At 36.3% G+C, this 25,252-nt stretch overlaps 1 protein-coding gene across 1 annotated transcript in view; it reads left to right on the top strand.

Annotated features, from left to right (window-relative positions):
• LOC109460027 (GLIPR1-like protein 1) overlaps window positions 1-24,714 on the top strand; it is a 29,527-nt gene extending 4,813 nt beyond the window's left edge. Inside the window, exons 2-5 of the mRNA XM_074324876.1 lie at window positions 14,652-14,897; window positions 18,522-18,622; window positions 21,845-21,933; window positions 24,506-24,714. Coding sequence (XP_074180977.1) covers window positions 14,652-14,897; window positions 18,522-18,622; window positions 21,845-21,933; window positions 24,506-24,714 — 645 coding nt within the window. The remainder of the gene's footprint in view (window positions 1-14,651; window positions 14,898-18,521; window positions 18,623-21,844; window positions 21,934-24,505) is intronic.
• Window positions 24,715-25,252: the final 538 nt, after the last annotated feature.

Below are 25,252 nucleotides of genomic sequence, written 5' to 3'. Positions count from 1 at the left end.
GCATTCACAAACCTACTTACCATTTATAGATGCCGCATGTTTTACAACCATGTGACAAAAGATGCAGACATTCAGTACTGTAGGTTACACTGAACCCATGCTAAGGTTAGAATGAGGGGAATGTTTTGTTTTATAATAAATTGTGTGTGTGTGTGTGTGTGTGTGTGTGTGTGTGTGTGTGTGTGTCATTAATGGCCTATAAAATCAGTGCCCAGAGCAGGGATTCTTCCTACCTAGATCTCAGGGCAGTATGAGTTTAGATTTTTATTATGGTTGCATCTTATTTCTAGCAATAAATTTTATAAAAGTCTAGACTAGACTGTGGTATGAAATAAACCTTGAAATCTCAGTGATTTAACTAAACAAAGTTTAATTTCTTGTACAGGTTGTAGAAAAGGTTAAAATTCAACCTCTCTTGCTGGAATGAGTGGGAGCCCCCAACCTCAGCTAGTTCATTGACAGGCAGTATAATGAGAGCTCCCAATTTATTCATTGGCTAATTGATTTACCAATGTGAAGAATAAGAGAATATCTACTGATTCTCTTGCCATTCTAAAGTAACAGGGTTAGCATCCTTTAACTTTCTTTTCATTTCTTCCCTACTTCTTGTTGAATTAATGACATTTATATTCAAATTGTTGTCCTTAATTGCAAATGTTTGCTATACAGGAGGTAAATAATAAAAAGACAAATAAATAAAAAGACAAGGTGAATAATAATAAGATAAGTGTTGTCAAAGTTGTGGAGAAATTGTAACCATTGTACACTGTTGATGGGAATGTAAAATTAGGATGCAGCTATGGAAAACAGTATGGAGATTACTCAAGTCACTAAAAATATAGCTACCATATGATCCAGAAATCCTACTTCTATCTATACATCCAAAAATATTTAAATCAGGATTTTGAAGAGATATCTGCACTCCCATGTTCATTGCAGCACTGTTTACAATACCCCAGGTATAGAAACAACCCAAGGGTCCATCCACAGATGAATGGATAAAAAAGATGTGGTATATACATAGAATGGAATATTATGCAGACTTAAGAAAGAAGAAAATCCTGCCATTTGTGACAACATGGAAGAAACTTCAGGACATTATGCTAAGTGAAATAAGCCAGTCACAGAAGGACAAATACTGCATTATTCCACTTATTTGAAGTATCTAAAATAGTAAAATTCATACAAGCAGAGAGTACAGCAGTGGTTGCCAGGGGCTCCAGGATGGGGAGAGGGAGGGAATTGGGAAATTGTTATTCAAAGAGTATAAGGTTTTATTTATGTTAGAGGAATAAGTTCTAGAGATCTGCCGTGTAGCATAGTCCTATACTTCACAATACGATATGGTGTACTTTTTGTGAAGGTAACTCTCGTATTAAGTGTTCTTACCACAAACACAAACAAAACCAAGGGGACACAAGAAAACTCTGGTTATATCTGTTACCTTGATTGTGGTGCTAGTACCATGGGTGTTTGCATGTGTCCAAACTCATCAAACTGTACACATTAAATATGTATCGTTCTTTCTATATATTAAATCTCAATAAATCTATTTTTAAAGTACTATTTTGTTATTTGAATTATTTCTTACAGTCCTTTCAGGAATTTGGAACATTAACTACTGTACTATTGTTATTGTTCAACATCATTCTTTCTATATTATCCATATATGGTATAAATTCTTCAGTAGCATATTGGCACATCCCAACATCCTCCACCCCTCAATCACATGCACAAAATACTGCTTCTTCCATGGCACAACTAGAAGCATCATGATTTTATGAGCATACTCTTAAAAAGATAGCATGGGCAACTCTCCATCAGACGAAACTATTTATAATTATCTTTGTTTTTAGTTTATACTTTAAATAATTTCTTAGTGTGTGTTCATTTTCCTCCTTGTGTAGAGGAGCTTCAGTTATACAGATGTAATTGATAATATGAGGGCTTGTGCTTCTAGAATGTACTGGAATTAGGCTAGGCATAAGACAGGTGATTGGGCTTTTAAATGTTTATGTCTATAAACATGTCACATACTTCTATTTACAAGTTATGGAAGAATAATACTCAATAATATTCCCTGAGGCCAGAGAATTAATAGCAGTTAAGTTTTGGATGACAGCATTGCCAGATATAAGGGGTCATTAAAACATTTTTTCTAGAAAGATTTTTAATTACATTGTTCAGTCAGAAAAAAAAAATGACCTTTATTTACTGAGTCCTTGAGAATTCTAAAATGCAAGTATATGCTTTTACTTATATACACATCTAGATAATTATAATTTGTACAAATTATGTGTGTTTGAGCAGGTTTCAGATATATGTTTTGAATGCATACAGTACTAATTCCTACTCTTTCATGGCTATAGAGTTTACCATTTGGATAGTAAGACTAAGTCTTAATTGCGATGATGGAATCATTTTCTTTTATACCACACTTCGGACAGGGATGACTTGGTACAAGCTACATTGGAACTATGTTTTAATTAAGCTACTCATTATTTTTTCCTTTCAAAGCAAAGGATTTTCCCAATGATTTAGGCAAAAGACTAGGATTCTAACAGCCTTAAGGAGGTAAAGTTTTCTAGAGTCTATAGCTAAGTTTATTTATGTTGGAGAAAGGAATGAATTGCATAAGAGCTATAGCTATGATTATAGTAAGTGAAAAGGCCTGGCTTGAAATATTTGTTGTTTGTTGTTGATTTCTTGTATGCTTGGTTCCAGAATTGTATCTGTCTTCCAGTAACTAAGAAAAATGGAGGTACTGTCTTTATGGTATGTTATTAGTTCTAACCACACATGATTTCCGGTGCAGGGTGGCATATGAGAACTCATCGCTCAGTCTGTTCATTTTATAGGACAGTAAATTATGAACCATCCTCTGGGAGCTGCTGAAGTCTCTCTTGGCTACTGTAATCAAACTTATTGGTACAACTATTTTTGTAGTTTGAAGGAAAGTAAGAGATTAAAATGTCAAAAAAAAAAAGAAGAAGAAGAAGAAGAAGAAGAATACAGGAAATTACCCAATGAAATAAGTAGTATGAATTTCAATCTACAATTTTAAATTGGGACTAAAATTGCATTTCTTTGTTTATATCAATTTCAGTGTTATTTGTAGTCCTCACTTTAACAGGAGATGAAAAATGGAATCTTTAATATTTTGAGACTACTCTGCTCCCATTATTATACACAAAACCTGGGGTCTTTGTTCCAAAAGACAGAAGAAACATATTTAAGAATCAAGTCAATAATCATCATTATCTTTCCAAACTAGTCACCATTGGGATGCCAAAGATGCTGCCCGTCCAGGTCTGGACATGCTACTGCTCCCTTGGTGGTCCTATGGCACAGAAATCTTGGAGGCTGGGAGAACCATGTTAGAAATCCTAACTTCCTAGAACACTGTCCTTCCATGCCCTGTGACATCTTGCTGTATGTTGAAGGTTCTGATTCTGGTAATAGCTTTTATGTTTAGCTTCTTAAGCTTTCCACCATGCCAAATTCTAGAGGCAAGGAATTATAGGGAGACTATCTACCTGTTGGGAATGTATTCTTTGGAGTTCTGGAAATAGGAATGGGAAATGCAATGACCAAACTCTTAAAGAAACATATGCCCAAGAAGATGGAGCAAATCCATTTGCCCTATCTCTCCTGTTAAGTACAGCGAAAAATCTTGTATAGTATATTTTTTAAAAGCAAATACAAAAAAGATTCTTAAAGTGGGAGAGAAGGAAGCAGACAGATCAACTAGCATCAACAAAGCTCAAGGAGTGACACAAGGTGAGTTCCCTGGATTTCCTGTTTGACTCTTGTACATCCTGGACTAGATACTAAACAAGTCTGAACCCAGAAATGTCAACAAATGCAGAAAATAAAAGCCTCAGGAAAAGCCTGCTTTCTCTTGCCAGAGAACCAGGAAAGTGGCAACCTAGTAAGGCAGACACCGTTTTTCACAATCACCAACCTCATCTGGACAAAAAACACAGGAAAAAACAAGAACCCTCCCAACCTTTTCAGCAAAGGCCAAGGGAAGAGCCTCAACTACCAGTCTTGCCTGACACTAATGAAGGACCACTCTCACCTCCTCTCCACCAGTGTTCTGTCAGAGGAGGCTAAGTGAAGAGGCTTCCAGCCCCCACCAGGCAGTAACAAGGTACCCCACCTGCCCTGACAGTGTGGAGTCAAAGCATGGAGCCTGAACTTTCACTACCATCCAGCAGTAATAAAGGCGGTCCTCACAACAGCCCTTTCCCCAGGGTGTCAGTGAAGGCCATGTGACGACTTCCAGCCCCATCTCAAAGTAATGGGGTATGCCTTTCTCTACTGTGGTTTCTACACAGGCCAAGTAGGGAGCTTAGATTTTCATCCCCACCTGGTGAAAACAAGGCATTGCCTCTCCCTGTGGGATAAAGTCAGCAGAATCAAATGGAAGCCTGGATGTCCATCTCCTTACAGTCGTAAGCAGTACCCTTCTGACAGTGAGGTTAAATAACAGTGAGTGGGGAGCCAGGACTTTCATCCACCAACCAGTAATACATGGCTTTCCCCCCAATTGGATGAGTGTCAGGGAAGACCTATGAAAGCAGGAGGATAAAATAATGTCTAGAGTCTCATAACATAAACCTCAAAATGTTAAGGATACAATAAAAAATCACTCATCATACCAAGAACTAGGAAATATCAACGTGAATGAGAAAAGACAAAAGATGCTAACACCCAGATGACACTGATGTTAGAAGTACCTGACAAGGATTTAAAAGTGGGCATCACAAAAATGCTTCAAAGAGCCATTACAAAAGTGCTTAAAACAAACAAAAAAATGGAAAGTCTCAGCATGGAAATGGAAGCTATAAAGAAGATTCAAATGGAAATTATACAATGAAAAATATAGTAAAAATTTTAAACTCATGGTATTAGATCAATAGCAGAATGAATATGAAAAAGGATAAAAATCAGTGAAATTGAAAATAGAACAATGGAAATTACCAATCTCACCAGCAGAGAGAAAATGGACTGAAAAAAATGAACAGAACATCAGTGATCTATGTGATAATAACAAAATATTTAACATTCATGCTGTTGGAGCTCCAGAAGGAATGGAGAAAGATGGAGAGGAGGATAAAAATATTTTAAGAAATAGTGGATGAGACCTTCCAAAATTTGAATAAAAACATAAGCCGTAAATCTGAGTAAAGACCAAATATACCCAAAGAAATTCATGCCAAGATACATCATAATCATACTTCAGAAAACATAAGACAAGGAGAAAGAAACTCTTAAAAGCAGCTGGAGAAAAACAACACATTGCCTATAGAAGAACAATTTTCAATGTCATCAAATTTTTCATCCAAATCCATAGGAGCCAGAGGAAGTGGCACAACAATTTCAATTTCAATTTCAATGACAATTTCAAAGAAGAGTCATTTAAAAATTCTACCCAGAGAAAATATCTTCAGGAATGAGGGAGAAATTAAGACATACTCAGATTCAAGAACTAAGACAATTTGTCATAAGCAGACCTACTCTAAAAAAAAAAAATAGCTAAGGAAAGATTATCAAACAGTAAGATAATAAAACAAAGACTCTTGGAACTTCAGGAATGAAGAAACAAAAAGGCAAAGAGTAATAATATGGGTAAATATAATAAACTATTCTCCTCTTATGTTTTCCAAATTATGTTTGAGAGTTGAAGCAAAAATTATAACATTATCTGACATGGTTCTTATTGTATGCAGATATTTAAGACATATATTTAAAACAACAATGTTATTGGTAGAGTGAATGATAAAGGGACCTAAATGACAGTACAGTGGCCCCCTTTATCTGTGGGAGATACATTCCAAGACCCCCAGAGGATGCCTAAAACCACGGATAGTACCACATCCGATATACTGAAACTGGATAGTACAGAACCACAAATGATTACACACACACACACACACACACACACACACACACACACACACACACGTTTTCTGTTCAGGCCTTCACCCACAATTTTTTTTTTTCAGATTCAAGACTTCTATTTCCTTTCAAGCAAGCCTGTATTTTTGTAGCTCATTGCTCCCCTTCCTGTCCCTAAAGCCCCTCCCATTTATGATAAGAAGAAATACTCTATAGCTTACAGAGTACCTACGTTTTGGTGGCTGACTTGTAATGAGTCAGAGTGCGGGCAGAAGGGTCAGTGGCCTCGATCCACCTGGGCATCCTGTAATGGGTCAGCCAGTAGGCTCAGCCTGGGTAATGGTGTTCAAATTTGACGGTAGTGATAGCCTTCTTTAGTTTTAGGTGTATTGAAGGGAAATTCTTCGACTGCAGTTGCCATCATTGCATCACTAACCTGACGTTTTCTTTCCTTATTAAGAACTTTCATATTTTCACTTAAAGGAAGAATTGTATGACTTCTCTTTGGCACATCCAACTTTGAAGCATCACTACTCTTGCACTTTGGGGTCATTATGAAGTTAAAAAAAAAAGAGTTACTTGAATAAAATACTGTCACAGTCAATCTGATAACCAAGATGTCTACTAAGTGACTAATGGGCAGATAGCATATACAGTATAGATACGCTGGACAAAAACCTGAGTCACATCTTGGAAGGACAGCGGGATGACATAAGATTTCATCAAGCTGCTCAGAATGTCATGCAATTTAAAATTTATGAATTGTTTATTTCTGGAATTTTCCATTTAATATTTTTGGACCAAGTTTTACTGCAGGTAACTAAAACAGTGAAAAGCAAAACCACAGATAAGGGGGGACTACTGTGATATTTCTACACTTCACACAAACTAGTAAAATGCTGACATTGGATTGTGATCAGTTACATATATTATGTAATACCTATAGCAACCATTAAAACATCTATATAAAAATATATACCTAAAAAGACTATGGACAAATTAAAGTGAAATTCTAAATAATGATCAAATAACTCACAGGAAGGCAGGACAGTGAAACAGGAATGAAAAACTGGTGGTTGTAGATTTCACTATTGTAACAGAGACACAAATAAAGATGAATTTTTAATAAAAGATTAAATGAAAAATTAAATGAAATATTAAATGAAACCAATGAAATCATAGAGTCATACTCTAACTTATCAAAAAGTACATTAAATGTAAATAGTATAAATACAACAATTTAAAAACAGAGATTGGCAGAATGGATTAAAACAAACAAACATTAGCCAACAGTATGCTATAACTAAGAAACTCACTTCAAATATAATGATATAGGTAGTTTAAGGTAAAAGGATGGAGAAAGACACATCATGCACACATTAATCAAAAGAAAGCAGAAGTGGATTTATTAATATCAGATGAAATAGAATTCAGAGCCAAGAATATACTAGAGACAGAGAATGGCATTACATAATGATAAACTAATCAATCTATCACAAAGAAATTGTGTCAACATTTTGGATTCCCCAAATAACACACATTTAAATACAGGAAAGAAAGCCAGTATAAGTTTAAAAAGAAATAGAAAAGACCTCAACTACATTTGGAAATTTCAATACACTTCTCTCAATAATCAGACAGAAACTCAGTAAGGATAAAGAGAACTTAATATTATTAACCAACTAGGATCTCATTTATATTTATAGACCACTCCATTCAACAACTAGAGAATACACATTTTTATCAAGTGCCTATTGCACATTAACCAAGATTGACCATATCCTGAACTATAAAAGAAAAACTCAATAACTCAAAATTTCAAAATTAAAAACTTATATTCTTTAAAATACCTTGTTAAGAAATGAAAAGACAAGCTACAGACAAGGCAAAAATATATACAAACCACTTATCTCAGGAAAAACTCCTACCTAGAATACACAAAGAACTCTCAAATTCAACTGTTTTAAAAAAAATTCAATTAGAAAATGAAGATTGAACAGACATTTCACCACAAGTATATACAGATGAAAAATAAGCACATGAATATATGTTCAATATCCTTAGCCACAAGAAAAAGGCAAATAAAAAGAACAATATGTGATAACACCACATACCAATTAGAAATAGTGCCAATACCAAATACTGGAGAAAATGTGGTGAAACTATATCTGTCATACTTTGGTGGTGGAAACATAAAATGGTACAACAACTCTGGAAAATATTTTGGCACTTTCACTCTAAAAATTAAATGTATGTTTAACCAAAGACCCAGCTATCCCATTCCTGGGCACTTTTTCCTTTTCCTTTTATCTTAGAAAAAGGAAAATATATTGCTACACAAAAACCTGATCACACATGTTCACTGCAGCTTTATTTGTAATAGCCCAAACTTGTAAATACAAATTTCTATCAATAGGTAAAGGTTAAACAAACTATAGGACATCCATACCATGACATAATTCTCAGCAATAAAGAAGAATAAATTATTGATATGTGAAACAGTGTGGATGGATTTTGAGGGAATTATGCTAAGTGAACAGAAAGCCAACCTCAAAATATTTAGAGATCCAAGATGGCAGAGCAAACACTATGCCTGTGTCCTTCCATGAATACATTAAAATTACAACTAAATTATAGAACAATCAACCTGGAGAACCATCTGAAGTCTAGCCCAACAGAAGTCCCATAACTAAAAATATAAAGAAGAACACACATGGAGACCAGTAGGAGGGGTGGAGACAAGGAACAGGCCCCACACCTCTGTGTGGTGGTTGAGAATCAGGAGGGATATTTCAGGAACATAGAGGTGCCCCCCCACCTCCCGGAGCAGTGAGGGACCCCAACCCCACACCAGGCTCTGCAGTCTGGAGTACTGGTGCCACAAAGAGGAGCCCCCACAACCTCTGGCTATGAAAAGCAGTGGGGATTCAGACCATCCAGGCGGGAGGGAAGGCTGTGGGAAACCGAGATATCTCTTAAACACCTCATGCACAGACTCACTCACAGGATCTCACCGTGGGCTCCAGCAGAGGGACGGTGACTTGGGGGGTGTCAAAGGCAGACTGAGGTGTGAGGCTTTTGAGGCAAGGGCTAGACAGTCAGCATTTTCCCTGTGTTGGGTCCTACTCCCATTCAGCCAGCTGGCAGGAACCATCTTTCCTTTGTTGATCCTGCCCCCCACAGGCCAAATCTGAATCTGCTTGGTCTGGTGAGTTCTGCTTCACTCTGGTGACTCACTGGGACCCAGCCCCATCCATTTCACCCAATTCAGAGGAACTTTATTGGTGAGCAGCCAGCCCTGCCCGCATTGCACTCTTTCTTGGAAAACAGAGTCCTGCAGGCCCCAGTCGGGCAGTGACTGCCCTCAGTGTACTGAAACTTTTGCTGAGTAGCTCCAGGCTCAGCACTGGCACAAAACCAGAATCTACATTAACCTGGTGACCACAACTCTTCCCACTCTGGTGACTCCCTGAGACCTTGCCTGACCCAACATGCATACCAAACTAGGCTTTACCAGCAGCTGAATCTTAAGAGAGCTGGCAGCAGGCCTGCAGGTGTTGTCCTGACTTTTTTTGAAGTTACCCCAGATCCAGTACTGGTGGCAGACGTCCTTGGTTCACATTGTGGCCTCTCCCATGCACTCCAGGTTTAACACAGGCAGTAAACAACTGCAGATCACTTTGTAGCTCCTACCAGGTAGCTTCTGGCCAGTCACAGGCAGTGGATGATCTGGGCCTGCACCAGAGTCCCTCCCAAGGGGCCGCAGAACCAACATATTTAAAGACTGGCTGCAGAGCACCACTCAATTATCCCCACAAGTGGCATACACAAAGTGTGGTCTCAAGAGGCACAGAGCCAGCTGGGGCAAATACCACTCAATGGGGTTAGCCCTCACACACAGTAGTCCTTAAGCTGTGAACATGGCCATCCCCACAGCCAATCAGCCTGAGGGTTAATCCCACTCACTGACATGCCAATAGCAATCAACGTTCAACTATAACAGGAGGTCACACACAACTCACAAAAGGGACTCTCCTGGAACACTTGTCTCTGATGATAGGGAGACTGTGCCAGGACCCCACAGGGCACCTACTACATAAGGCCACTCAGCCAAGACTGGGAGATATAGCAGATCTACCTAATACATAGAAACAAACACAGACAGGCAGCCAAAATGGGGGAAACAAAGAAATGCATCCCAAATGAAAGAACAAGAAAAAACTCCAGAAAAAGAATTAAGTGAAATGGAGGCAAGCAACCTACCAGATACAGAGTTCAAAACAATGGCTCAGGAACTAGTGAGAACTTCAACAAAGAAATAGCAAGCGTAAAAAAGGACATAGAAACCATTAAAAAGAACGAGTCAGAAGTGAACAATATGATAACAGAAATGAAGAATGCACTAGAAGAAATCGCCAGCAGACTAGATGAAGCAGAGGATCGAATCAGTGATTTGGAAGACAAGGTAGCAGAAAACATTCAATCAGAACAGCAAAAAGAAAAAATAATCCAAAAAAATGAGAACAGTTTGAGAGACCTCTGGGGCAACATCAAGCCTAACAATATTTGCATCATAGGGGTACCAGAAAGACAATAGAGACAGCAAGAGACTGAGAACCTATTTGAAGAAATAATTACTGAAAATTTTCCTAACCTGGCAAAAGAAATAGACATAAAAGTTCAGGAAGTGCAGAGAGTCCCAAACAGAATGAACCCAAACAGGCCCAAACCAAGACACAGTATAATTAAAATGGCAAAGGTTAAAGACAAAGACAGAATCCTAAAAGCAGCAAGAGGAAGGCAACTAGTAATTTGTAAGGGAGCTCCCATAAAACTGTCAGCTGATTTCTCAACAGAAACTTTTCAGGCAGAAGGGATTGGCACAAGATACTGAAAAGAAGAAAAGCAAAGGCCTACAACCAAGACTACTGTACCCAGCAAGGCTATCATTTTAAATTAAAGGAGCAATAAAGAGCTTCCCAGACAAGAAAAAGTTAAAGGAATTCACCACCACCAAACCAGTATTACAAGGAATGTTTAAGGGACTTTTTAAAATATAAAAAAATCAAAATTATTAATAATAAAATGACAGTAGCCACATACCTACCAACAATTACTTTCGATGTAAATGGATTAAGTACTCCAATCAAAAGACACAGGAGGGTCATATGGTAATTCTATTCTTAATTTTTTGAGGAACCTTCAACTGCTTTCCATAGCTGCTGCACCAATCTGCATTCCCACCAACAGTGTATGAGGGTTCCTTTTTTTCCACAACATCTCCAACACTTGTTGTTATTTGTCTCGTTGATGATAGCCATTCTAACTGGTGTGAGGTGATATACAATTATGGTTTTTATTTGCATTTCTCTGATGATTAGTGATGTTGAGCATCTTTTCATATGTCTATTGGCCAACTGTATGTCCTGTTTGGAGAAATGTCTATTCAGGTTCTCTGCCCATTTTTTAATTGGATTGTTTGTTTTTTTGTTGTTGAGTTGTATGAGTTCCTTATATATTTTGGATATTAGTCCCTTATCAGAGGCATTGTTTGCAAATATCTTCTTCCATTTGGTTGGTTGCCTCTTTATTTTTATTTTTCTTGATGGTTTCTTTTGCTGTGCAGCAGCTTTTTAGTTTGATAAGTCCCATATGACCCAGCAATCCCTCTCCTGGGTATATACCCCAAAAAATCTGAAAACATTTATCTGAGTACATATATGTGATATGATGTTCACTGCAGCTTTATTTATGGTGGCCAAAACATAGAAACAACAAAAGTGTCTTTCAATAGATGATTGGATAAAGAAGATGTGATATATATATACACAATGGAATACTACTCTGCCGTAAGAAAAGATGAAATATTGTTGTTTGTGACAAAATGGATGGATCTTGAGATTATTATGCTAACCCAAATAAGTCATCAAAAGTCAAGAACCATATGATTTCACTGATGTGTGGGATATCAAACTGAAAGCAACAAAAGAACAAGACAAACAAACAAACAAACAAACAAAAACTCATAGACACAGACAATAGTTCAGTGATTACCAGGGGGTAAGGGGAGAGGATGGTGGTAGATGAGGGTATACTGGGTCAAATATATGGTGATGGAAGGAGAACTTACTGTGGGTGGTGAACACACAATGTGACATACAAATGATGCATTACAGAATTGTACACTTGAAACCTATGTAATTTTATTAACCATTATCACCCCAATAAATTTCAATTTAAAAAAAGACATAGGAAGGCTGAATGGATAAGAAAACAAAAACCTTACATATGTTGCCTACAAGAGACTCATTTCAAATTGAAAGACACACAGAGACAGAAAGTAAAAAGATGGAAAAAGATATTTCATGAAAATGGTAATGAAAAGAAAACAAAAAAATGATGGAGTAACAATACTTACTCCAGGCAAAGTAGACTTTAACACAAAGGCTATAACAAGAGACAAAGAAGGACCCAGCTAGCCCATTTCAGGGTATTTATCCGAAGAAACCCGAAATGTTACTCAAGGGGACATTAGCATCCATATGTTCATTACAGCATTGCTTACAATGGCCAAGACGTGGAGGCAGCTTGGGTGTCCAATAGTAGAAGAATAGATAGAGTAGGTGGTAATATACAGTGGGATATTCCTCAGCCATGGAAGGGAATGGGTTTTTGCCATCTGCAGCAGCGTGGATGGACCTAGAGGGTATTGTGCTGAGTGGAGTATGTCAGACAGCGATAGACAGATGCAATGTGATTTCGCTTATATGTAGAATCTAAAGAACAAAATTAACAAACAAAACAGAACGAACTCATAGACACAGAAAATATTTTGATGGTTTCCAGATGGAAGGGGATTTGGGGTGGTTAAAGGGGAAGGGGTTAAGAAGTACAAATTGGTTGTTACAAGTAGTTATGAGGATGTAGGGTGTAGCATAAGGAATATTGTAATAACTATGTATTATGTTAGGTGGGTGCTAGATTTTATTGGGGTGATAGATAAGAGGGCTTTGGGAGGCAGGGTGAAAAAGGTGAGGGGATTAAGAAGTACAAATTGGTAGTTACAAAATAGTCATGGGGATGTAAAGTAAAGCATAGGGAATATAGTCAATGATATGGTAATAACTATGTCTAGTGCCAGGTGGGTATCACTAGTCAGGGGATCACTTCTTAAATTATATAAATGTCTAACCATTATGCTGTACACCTGAAATTCATATAAAATAATATTGAATGTCAACCTTAATCGAAAAATTTTAAAAGGGGAGGAAAGGTGAACGGGAATAAGAGGTCCAAATTTCCAGATATAAAACAAATAGGTCCTGGGGATGTAACATACAGCATAAGGAATACAGTCAATAATATTGTGATAGCATAGTACAGTATCAGATGGTTGCTGGACTTATCATGGTGATCACTTCTTTAGGTATATACATGTTGAATAACTATGGTATACCTCTGAAACTAATATAATATTGTATGTTAGCTATATTTTTAATAAAAATCTTTTAAAAATATTTACATACTGTGAAACTATTTGTATAACATTCTTGAAATGATAAAATTATAGAGATGGAGAACACATTAATGAATGCCAGGGTTTAGAGATATTGTGGAAGAGTATGACTTTATGGGGTTAACATGAAGGATCATTGTGATGATGGAAGAGTTCTGTATCTTCATCGTAAGGGTGCTCACTTCAATTTACATGTGATAAAACTGCATAAAACTATACACACACAAATATATGCAGGTAAACTATTGAAATCATAAGGTCTGTTGATTGCACCAGCATCGATTTCTTGATTTTGATACTGTACTATAGTTTCATAAAACACAACCAATATTCTTTACAATATTGAATCTTCTGGTCCATGAACATTATATATCTCTCCATTTAAGTCTTTTAAAATTTGTCTCAGTAATGTTTTGTATTTTTCAACATAGAGATTATTTTATATAATTCATATTTATAAATATTTGATATTTTTGAAGCTATTTGTCTCCAAAGTGTATGTGAAAATGCAGTTTTGTATATTTTCCTGGATCTGGCAACTTTGGTAATTTCACTTATTTCTTTTAATTTTTTTTGTACATTCATTTGAATTTTCCATGTACAGTCATGTCATATGTGAATAATGATAGATTCCAAACATTATACATTTTATATCTTGTCTTATATATTTATAGTGCATATATTTTATTATATTACCTAACCTCCAGTACAATTTTAAATAGAAATGATGAGACGTCTTGTTTCAGTCCCAATCTTGTGCGAAAGCTTTCAATGTTTCACTATTTTATACCAATGCATGTTGTAAGGTTGTTGTTGTTGTTTGTAGATACTTTTGATCAAACTAAGGAAATTCTATTTCTAGTGTGCTAGAAATAGCACACTTTTGATTACAAATGGGAACTCATTCTTATGATATGTTTGCATGATCTTCTGAATTACTAGACTGTGAACTCTGACTTATTTAAATGACATTTAAATATACTTGCTAAGTGCCTCTACTGTACCAGGCCATTTGGCAGGTACTAGAAATGCAAAGATGAACTATCACAGAAAGGGTCATAAAGTGTTTCTGAAGAAGAACTAAAAAGAAATAACTAACAAATAATAAATACCAAATGAAAACTACATTTAATTAAAATAAGTTTAAACAAAATGTAATTGATTACTGTCATTGGAATAACTAATTCAAACAAGTATACACAATTCACTTTAAATTATTTTTACCTTTCAGACTTGGGATGAAGGTTTAGCAAAGACTGCTAAAGCATGGGCAAACAAGTGCAGATTCAAACACAACACCTGTTCAGGAACACCACGTAAATGCCATCCAACTTTTGACTATGTTGGAGAAAATCTCTGGCTGGGAGGATTAAGCACATTCACACCAAACGCAGCTGTTGCTGCTTGGTATAATGAAACTAAATATTATGATTATAATAGACAACGTTGTTCCAAAATGTGTGGCCATTATACACAGGTAAATATTTGAGATTTTATTGATTAGTTCTTATATATGCACATTTCAGTTACAAGACAAGCATTTTCTTTTAAGTTTCTTTTGAGTATCCTGAAAATGCACCTTCATTTGGAAGACATATTTACTGGATATAGAATTCTATGGAGTTTTTTCGTTTTTATTTTTGTTGTTTTGTTCTGATCTTTAAAAATTATTCCACTGTGATCTCAATTTAATGCTTTGATATGCTCAATGTTTCCAACAAGAAATCTACTGTCAACCTTTTATTTATTCCTTTGTAGATAATGTGTCTTCTTTCTCTGACCGCCTTTAAAATTTTTTTTATTATACTCCTGAGCAACTTCCTAATGTATTGAAGTTTTCTTCACTGTAGTTTTTGTGCTACAGTTTATTGAGCTTCTTGGAACTGTAGATCTATGATTTCAATTAAATTTGGAAAACTGTTAGCCATTGTCTCTTGAAATATTTCTCTCACTCTCTCCTACTTCTCTCTTCCCATAGTCCAGTTACCAGTGCAGAAGGCCACTTGAGTTTTCCCACAGTTGATTAATGCTCTCTTCTTTTTTTCTTGAATTGTTTTTCACTCTGTGAGAGTGAATTAATTTCATAGAGCCTGACTGCTGTATATTTAAGTTCACTAGTCTTTTCTTCTGTGATATTTATTTTACTATTAATGATAGTTAGCTTATTTTTAATCTTAGATGTTGAAGTTTACATCTCTAAAAGTTTTATTTTCGTCTTTTTATATCATCAGTAACTATATTTAGTATGTTTAATCTTCCATCTTGCTTTTTAACCACATGGGATACATTTATACTAATTACTTTAATGTTTTCCCCACTAATACTAGAATCTATGTTAGTTCTGGGGTAGTTATAATGGATTGTTTTTCCTCTTAATTATGGGTCAAATTTTTCTGCTTATCACAGAGGGTACATTTTATTATATTCCCAACTTTGTAAATTGTGCCTTGTTGGATGCTAGATTTATTTATTTACCTATAGTATTCTTGAACTCTCTTCTGGGATACAGCTAAGTTACCTGGAATTTGTTTTATCCTTTTGGTTCCTTCTTTTAAAATATGTTAGGTAGAACAAAAGCAGTGTCTGGGCTGGGCTAATTATCGCTCACCAGTTAGGCAAAATTCTTCTGCATATTCTACCCAATGCCCCAGAAAATATGAAACTTGCCAGTCTGGCCAGTGGGCCAAGTCCTATTCCAGAGCCTGTGTAAGCACCAGTATTCTTTCCTGAATTTTTTATAAGTGGTTCTTTCCCAGGTCTAGGATAGTTTCCTCACACACATGCTCTGGTTAGTACTCTGCGGAATTGACGATGAGGACCCCGTGCAGATCTCCACAGCAATGTGACTGTTTGATGTGTACCTCTTCAGTACTACACTCTCTAATCTCCTGCCTCTGTGGTCTCCCCAGACTTTCAGCTCTGTCTCTCCATCAAGCTTCTCCTGGTTTCTCCACAACCCCTACCCCACCAGCCATGGCCTAGAAACTCTCTTCAAAGTAATAAGCAGGGACAGTTGTACAGCTCACAAATGCCCCCACCCCCTAACTCACAGGGAGCATTATCCTTTGTTGTTTATGTCCAGTATCTTGAAAAACATTATTTCCTATGATTTTTCCAATTATTTTGGTTGTTTCAGGTGGGTTTTGGTGAGAAATGGAAGTCACTTTTTAGCCAAGCTAATCCTAGCCATGGCACTGAGCTTCTAGGAAGGCCCATTTAAGGGGAAAAAAAAGAGCTAAATCTCTTTTTTAAACTTACTCATCTGTATAAGTTGAATTAACATATATTGTCTTATACCAAGTCATTTTTAACAGGTACACTGAACAAGGAAATTACCAGCTTCTCTGCTCTCCTTCTATTCACTCTGTCCAAAAACAGGATGTTGTAGGTCCGGAAACACTTCTCAGAACAGATGTTGTTTGCAAAGAATATGGTTTGGCTACTGAAGAAAAGTGAAAGAATGGGGTCAAATGTCAGGTGTCCTGATAACAAGAAGAAAGCAATCTCTCTAAGATGGCATCAAGGCTGAGTCTCAGCCTTTAAATAATCCTTTGCCTCCTCTTTTGCTGTAAAGAAACAGGAAGCTGTTTTCAAATACCCCTTAACATTGCTACATCAGAAATGGGAGCGCACCCCTCACTGGCTAATTTATACATACATTTAAATAATTAGGAGTAGGTACATTCTTATTGGTTCAACAACTGGATCTTGCTTAATGTTCTAAACTAAATGAGCTAAACATGTCTTACAATTATCATCTTCACATATTAATACTGAAGTTATAACCAATGTCCATATTCATGTTACATCTAGTCACATTAATGAAAGCACTATATTTTAAACCTATACAAAGTAAATATTTATTTTTACCATCCCCAAAGCCAAAAAGAATCACAATTTAGTTATATTAAGCAAAGAGAATTTCATGGTGTAGTCAGTTATTCATGAACCAAATTTTTAAACACGATTTCTTGAAAATATATACTTGCAGCCATAGTTTATTAACTTTCTAAAATATTCAAAAGGAATGGAGTACTTTCACAATCTAGCTTAATCTCACTGTAGTTAGTGGGAAACTAGCTCAAAATTGATCTGTCACTCTCCACAGCCATACATGTGGTTAGAAGCAAAACTCATCTCTTCTCAGTTCAGTGTGCTTTTATTGCACTTTGCTACCTCTGAGGCAACCAAAGAACCATTAAAATATATTTTGCAAAACTGCTGATTATGGCTACACCCAGGCCATGGGAAACAATGACTAATACATCACTTTATAAAATATGTCAACACATTTTGTTAACTGAATTGTAAAATGAATGGATTCAGGAAATTCATTTGTATTGTGAAAATCTACATCAATTTTCCTTGTATTAGTTTGTATTCCAAAAGGAGTGAAAAAGTATTTTTTTTCCCTTTGTTCATTTGGGAAATGGAGGAAAATTCCATTATGTCATTGTCAAAAAGAAATACTAATGTTTTCACCTCTTTATCTCTCTGCCCCTGGCTAGTTTTCCAGAGGAATCTTATTTGAGTAAATGCTATTTTTTTGGAACTAAACAAAAATAATTATTCACCATATTATGGTAGGCATTTTTGTTTTGTTTTGTTTTTGCAATCAACTCAATATATTTTCAACTCTATCCCTATCTGTCTCTTGTGATTTGACAGATATAAGGATATGGTTAAGACCACAAATTTAAAATGTGATCATAAACTAAGTAGAATGTTTCTGAGAAAAAGAAATGAAAGTTAATAATTGTTTTCATTTACAGTGTGAACTTAATATTGCTTGTATTATATGCCCATGGAAAGAATAAAAATATATTTCATAAAACATCTGGAAGATATTATTTTGGCTATATAGTACATTCTTTTGATTTATAAGAATTATTGGTGAGCACAAACTAGTTAGGTAGCCCTCATAAAAGCAGTCCTTAAAAAATTGTTTTAAATTAAATATTTGAAATTAAGGGAAAATAGCCAGTAAGTACTTATGAATACTTATTTCTTTGTAGTATGACAAAGATTATACCTATTCACATAATGCATCGTGGTATAGAGTTGTTTTGCATGTTTTATTTAAAAATTCCTTTCCTTATAGGTAGTTTGGGCCAATTCATATAAAGTTGGTTGTGCAGTCTCACTTTGTTCTAATTTGGGGAGCGTTCAAACTTCAATATTTGTATGTAACTACGGACCTGCGTAAGTTATTTTGCTATTAAAATTATTTTTTTTAATTTATTGGGGTGACAATTGTTAGTAAAATTACATAGATTTCAGGTGTACAATTCTGTATTACATCATCTATAAATCCCATTGTGTGTTCACCACCCAGAGTAAAATTATTTTGTATTGAAATAAATGTTAAGAATTGTTTCTAAAATTAGGACCTTATACTAAAAAGACAGGTATATTTTTAATAAGTGAAGTCTCCCTCTATAATGCTAATCAAAAGAAACATGAAAATAGAAAGCGGTGAGAGAATATTACCTGTGTAAAGAATTATACCTGCCATGAAATATTTAAACTTGAGAATGAAAATGATGGAGACTGTTAAGTCAAAAAAGACATAATGTAAAATACATTGCCATACTAAATACTAGAATACCAAATAGGTTGGCAGGTGCTTCCCTAATATACGAAGTCTGACAATTAGGTTCGCGAATTTATTGCAAAGATGTTGCTAACCTTTTTTTTATATCAGAGGGATTATTCATTATGAATTTGCACCAACTGGACAAACAGTTAACCAAGTTTACTATTTGGAACTGCTGAAAAAGCTGCATGAAAAAGTTAGACGACCTGAACTTTTCATCAACAATTCATGGCTCTTGCATCATGACAATGCACCAGCTCACATAACACTGTCTGTGAGGGCGTTTTTAGCCAGTAAACAAATAACTGTATTGGAACACCCTCCTTAGTTACTTTATCTGGCCCTCAATGACTTCTTTCTTTACCCAAAAATAAAGGAAATATTGAAAGGAAGACATTTTGATGACATTCAGGACATCAAGTGTAATATGATGACAGCTTTAATAGCCATTCCAGAAAAAGAATTCCAAAATTGCTTTGAAGGGTGGACTAGGTGCTGGCGTCAGTGTATAGCTTCCCAAGGGGAGTACTACAAAGGTGACTGTAGTGATATTCAGCAAATACTTTTTCTAGGATGAGTTCATGAACTTAATTGTCTGACCTCATAACATAACTGAAATGAGCAAATGATTCAGAATGATAGTAAAAAGCATGTTCTTCTAAGAAAAGAATACCATAATTTTTCATTGCCTTGCTGAGAATTGTACATCTAAATGGAAAAACAACATCAGCCTAATGGAAGCCTCTAAAAATATAATTCTGATCACAATGGATCTGTACAAGAAAGACAATAAAGTCCATTAATAATCCAACTCTTTAACAAACAAAAATTTTTAAATAAAATGTACAAAAAAATGAAAATAAAACCAGGCAAAGGATAAATACAAAGAATTGGTAAAAAGAAGCTGAGCTATGCCAAAATTGCTATATAGAGGTACAAACGTGTATATATCTTTCTGTATTTTCTTCTACTCCCTCCCAGTTAGAAGCAAAAACAAGAATGACAAATGCATAACTTAAAGAGAAGGAAACAAAGGACAGATAAAACAAACAGAATAAATAAGAAGAAAATAGCCTCAACCTTAACTATGTCAATAATCACATCAAATGTAAATGGTACAAACACCCACGAAAAGGCAGAGTTTGTGAGATTGGATAAGAAATCGAGAACAAATTATATGCGGCCTACCCAAAGCATACTTTAAATATACAGACACAAATAGATTAAAAGAAAAAGGATGGGAAAAAGTTTACCTTGCTAACATTAGTCAAAATAAAGCTGCAGTGTCTATATTAATATCAAATAATATAGATTTCAGAGAAAAAAAAATATTACCAGGGATAAAAAAGGCCATTACAAAATGATAATGGGGTTAATTAATCAAGAGGCAATTTGGGAAAAGTGGGAAAATTCCTTAAAATACACATATTACAAAAGAGGATAAAATGAAAAGATAACTACAGAGCAGTATCTCTTACGAACATAAGTACAAAAGTTCTTTAAAAAATTTAGCAATTGAATCCAACAATATAGTAAAAGCATAAAATAACTTGTCCAAATGAAGTTTATTCAAGGAATGTAGGGCTAGTTTAATATTCTAAAATCACTCCATGTAATTCACCATATTAATCAACCTAAAAAATAAAGATCATATGATGATCTCAATAGATTGAGAAAAAGACAAACATTATTTTTTTAATAAAAGTTCTCTGCCAACTAGAAATAGAAGGAAACTTCTTAAACCCAATAAAGTGCATCCATGACAAACCTGTATGTAATAGTATATCTAACAGCAAAAAATTTTCTGTAAAATACCAGACAGTACTTTCTCTGTACTTTTTTCATAAAATACAGATAGTAAATATGTTAGGCTTTGCATATACATGCATTCTGTTACATATTCATCTTCATGTTTTTCTTTTGTTTTAAATAACCTAACCCCTTAAAAATATTTTTTTAAAAAACAATTCTTAGCTCACAAACTGCACAAAAACAGATGACAGGCTAGACAAATAGATCAGTGGAATAGTATAAGGAGTTAAATATGCACCTACTATATGATTTATTTATTCCACTCCTAGATATGTATCCAAGGAAATGTATGCCCATAAAAAGACATATATGTATGTTCAAAATGTGTATAGTAACTTTATATGTATAGTCAAAAACTGGAACAGCCCAAATGTCCATCAGTGGATGAATGGATAAATGAATTGTGGCTTATTCTTTAAAGGAATACTACAAATGTTATTGTTTTTCTTTGTATACTCTAGGTAAGTAGCACTTTTTTAAGTCTTCCACACAGAGATGGGGGAAAAAAGATGTTTGTTAAAGTGTATCAGCTAATATTATTGTAAAGCAGGCGCAATAGCTGCCAAATAGTTGATCAAATGGTACCATTTTTTTGGTACATCATCCAACAGAACTAGATAAAGACTGTGGTATTGAACTTTTAAATTAAACCATAAGGTGTATGTTCTCACTTGCAATTTAAATTTTGCTTATTCCATTACAAAATCAATAGATAATCCTAGTGGTTTACAACAACAAAATATGTGGCTGTCACATATATAATTACACTGGTTTCCATCTGATTTGTGTTCCATAGAATATTCAAGAAATATAACTACCACATGAAATATCCTGTAAAAAACAGTTTTCATTGTTTCTTTTCTATAAAACCAATGAGCATAAAATAAGGACAAACGTTATTTTTCCTTTTCCACATTCGTGACTTAGTGAGTAACCAAACCAACTTACATAAATAAATGCCCAAAATTAGAGAAATAAACAGCCATTTGGCTAATCAGTGTTTCTCTTTTTTACAGAGGAAATTATGCAAAAACACTCCCTTATGCTAAAGGAGTATCCTGCACTAAGTGTGGAAAAGGAGACACTTGCAAAAACAACCTCTGCGGTAAGCTAAGAGAGAAAAAATAATCGGTGCAGCGAGCAGAGACCCCGCCAGACGCCCCGCACGACAAATGGCACAGCGAGCAGGGTCTCCTGCACGACAGTCCCTCTAATTTCAATCTCATTTAAGGCAACTTAAAAGATATACGTATTGGCATCACCTCCCATTTGGAAATCAAAGATATATAAAAATAACAATGATACACTCTTTTTTTCACTTCCCCTTCCTGGCCAGTACGCCACAGTCATTTCTCTGAATCAGCCATCTCCCACTTCTCCTCTTACTCAATTTGGAGAATCTATTTGGATAGTCTATTTGGAGAGCAAAGTTTCTTCAAACTCATTTTGTATTTTAAAATTTAGCTCTCCTCAAGTTTACAGAGAATTATGACTGATATTTGATTTCTGCTATACGATGAAATGAATCATATTTAAACTCAAGTGATCTCTCCCTTTTTCACTGATGATTTTCCCCTCTCAGGCTAAAGGACAGAAAGGAGTGAAGTATAACTGGGACCAGTGTGTTGCTACACAATATATAATTGCTGCTATACAAACAACTCTTAGTGGAAATGTTTCTTGTTTGTATTTGCTTCCATTTGTCTCCTTTCATTAGTTATTATTAAAATAATGACTCGCTCAGAAGTAACATAGTAATCAATGTCTGAATTAATTGTGATTGAAAACTAATGTTTCTCTTCCATTATCAGACTTTTGGGTCTCAGAACAAAGATAATTTTTAAGGGTAAGTGTATAAATTATTGATTGAGGACAGAAGGAAATAGGTGAAGGGAGGAGATTATTTCAAATTTAAAAAAAAAAAGAGAATGCAATGCCACAAAACAAGACAGACACAAAAAAAGCATATTAAATGATTCTATTTATATAAAGTTCAAAATCAGGAAAAACTAATCTACATTTGGAGTCAGAATAGCAGTTATCTTGGAAGAGGAAAGAGGAGTTAGTAATTAGAAGAGGTTAACAGGAGGTTAACTAGGTGTGTCCACTTTGTAATAATTCATCCAACTTTCCATTTATAAGGTATGTATATTCCTATATTCATCTTATACTTCAATTAAAGAGTAAATTAGAGGTATGGTCCCTGTGGGGACAGAGCCAGGAGTGCAGTTTCCAGGCTCTCGGCCTCACATAGAAAGGTGCTGGCTCAGGTAGTAAATGGCCATCAACTGTGATTGGATGGCCATCGGCTGTGGCTAGTTGGCCGTCAGCTGTAAACAGTGAGCCATTGGCCACTAATTTAACTGCCGTGGCTACGCTAGCAGCAAATGGGGGCTAGCAAGAAGATGGTGGCTGAGCTGGCAAGCACGGATGGCAGTTAGCACGGCGGAGTGCAGGTTGCAGATTGCAGAGAAGTGGACAGCAGGTTGCAGACAGTGTAGCTCCTGCTTCCTGTGTCTCCAACCCAGCTGCCAGCGAGAATATAGTGGTCTGACTCCCCTACCTATGGCTCCGTGGGTATTCCTTTTTGGCCTCACCATGTCCTGCTTTCTTATGTGGGGAGCGGGAGCAGAGACCCCGCCGGTCACCCCACACGACAAATGGCACAGCAAGCAGGGTCTCTGTGGGGGCAGAGCCCCAGAAAGTAGTTTCCAGGCTCTCGGCCTCACATAGACAGGTGCTGGCTCAGGTAGTAAATGGCCATCAACTGTGATTGCATGGCCATCAGCTGTGGCTAGTTGGCCGTCAGCTGTAACCAGTGAGCCATTGGCCACTAATATAACTGCTGTGGCTACGCTAGGAGAAGAGGAAAAGAATGGGGGCTAGCAAGAAGGTGGTGGCTGGGCTGGCAAGCGTGGATGGCGGTTTGCGGACAGTGTGGATCCAGCCTCCAGTGAGAGTATAGTGCCGCCAGAGAGAATATAGTGGTATGACTCCCCTACCTATGGCTCCGTGGGTGTTCCTTTTTGGCCTCACCATATCCTGCGTTCTTGTGTGGGGAGCGGGAGCAGAGACCCCGCAGGCTCTCCTGCATGACAGTCTCCTGCACGACAATCCCTCTAATTTCAATCTCATTTAAGGCAACTTAAAAGATATACTTATTGGCATCACCTCCCATTTGGAAATCAAAGCTATAAAGGTAACAATGATACACTCTTTTTTTCACTTCCCCTTCCTGCCCAGTATGCCACAAACTGTCATTTCTCTGAATTAGCCATCTCCCACTTCTCCTCCTACTCAATTTCAACCTGTTTTATACCGCCCCCCAAAAAAATCAGATCAAATCACTTCTTAAAATTACTCCATTGCTTCATATTGCAAATACAAAAAAAAGAATCTGACTCTACGCCATGTGGCCACAAGCCCAAGTATGACCTGGCACTTGCTTAACCTCCCTTTGACACACTAACCTCCATTATCACCACCTTCAAATACTCCAAACTCTTTCTAATAATCCCAGCATCTGAATCACCTGAGTCTGTTTCTAGTTTCATGATCATTTTATTTCTCTTCGTTTTCATAACATGCTCTGTTTCTTGGTGTGGTACATTCTCTTTAAAGATGGCCACCAACAATTCCTCCCCTCCTTACATGCATATGCCACTCCTGCCATCAAGAACTGGAGCTTATTTCTCCTCCCCTTGAACACGGACTTGACATTGTGCCAGTTCTAGGCCCAGCCTTTAAGAGACCTGGCAGCTTTGGCATTTGCTCTCCTGGAACCTCCCCCGCATACGGAGAAATCCATGCTCTCCTGCAGGAGAGGTTTCCCCTGAGAAAGGCCATGGAAGAGGAGAGGTCATCTTTCTGTTTCAACCCCAACTGAGCTCCAAAGAAATGCAGCCATAACATTGAACCCTGATGACCCTATGTATAGCAGAGGAATTGCCTCGTAGAGCCAGACAACCCAGTTAACTGTGAGAAATAATAATCAATTGTTATTGTTTTAAGCCACTAAGTTCTGGAAGTTTGTTTTACAGCAGTAGTTTGCAGAAAAACTTGGTATGACTACAAAGTTCTTATTAAACACCTAACAACACGTGTAAAACAACAATGTAGAGAATTGTACCTTTTCCTCTGCTCAACAGATGGACACAGGGTTGTTCACCTTATCCAAATACAACTTAGTCAAGGCTGGGATACAGTTTATGTAAAGCTTGGCTGCCCCTCTTTCAAGGGTGTAGACTTGTAGGGTTTTCCACTGAGACCTTAGTGGGTTCACTGCTGCCTTCCCCTGGTGCGTTCTGAATTCCAATCCCTTATAACTTGAGCACACTGAAATTAGTAAAAAAAAGAAAAATCTGCTTTGACCTCAAGAGAGTTTCAAAATTAAACTAATAGCTTGAGTACAAAATGGGTATCTC

The sequence above is a fragment of the Rhinolophus sinicus genome, linkage group LG02 (genome assembly GCF_036562045.2).
Source record: "Rhinolophus sinicus isolate RSC01 linkage group LG02, ASM3656204v1, whole genome shotgun sequence".
NCBI lineage: Eukaryota > Metazoa > Chordata > Mammalia > Chiroptera > Rhinolophidae > Rhinolophus > Rhinolophus sinicus.
This window is presented reverse-complemented; position numbering and strand designations above follow the sequence as displayed.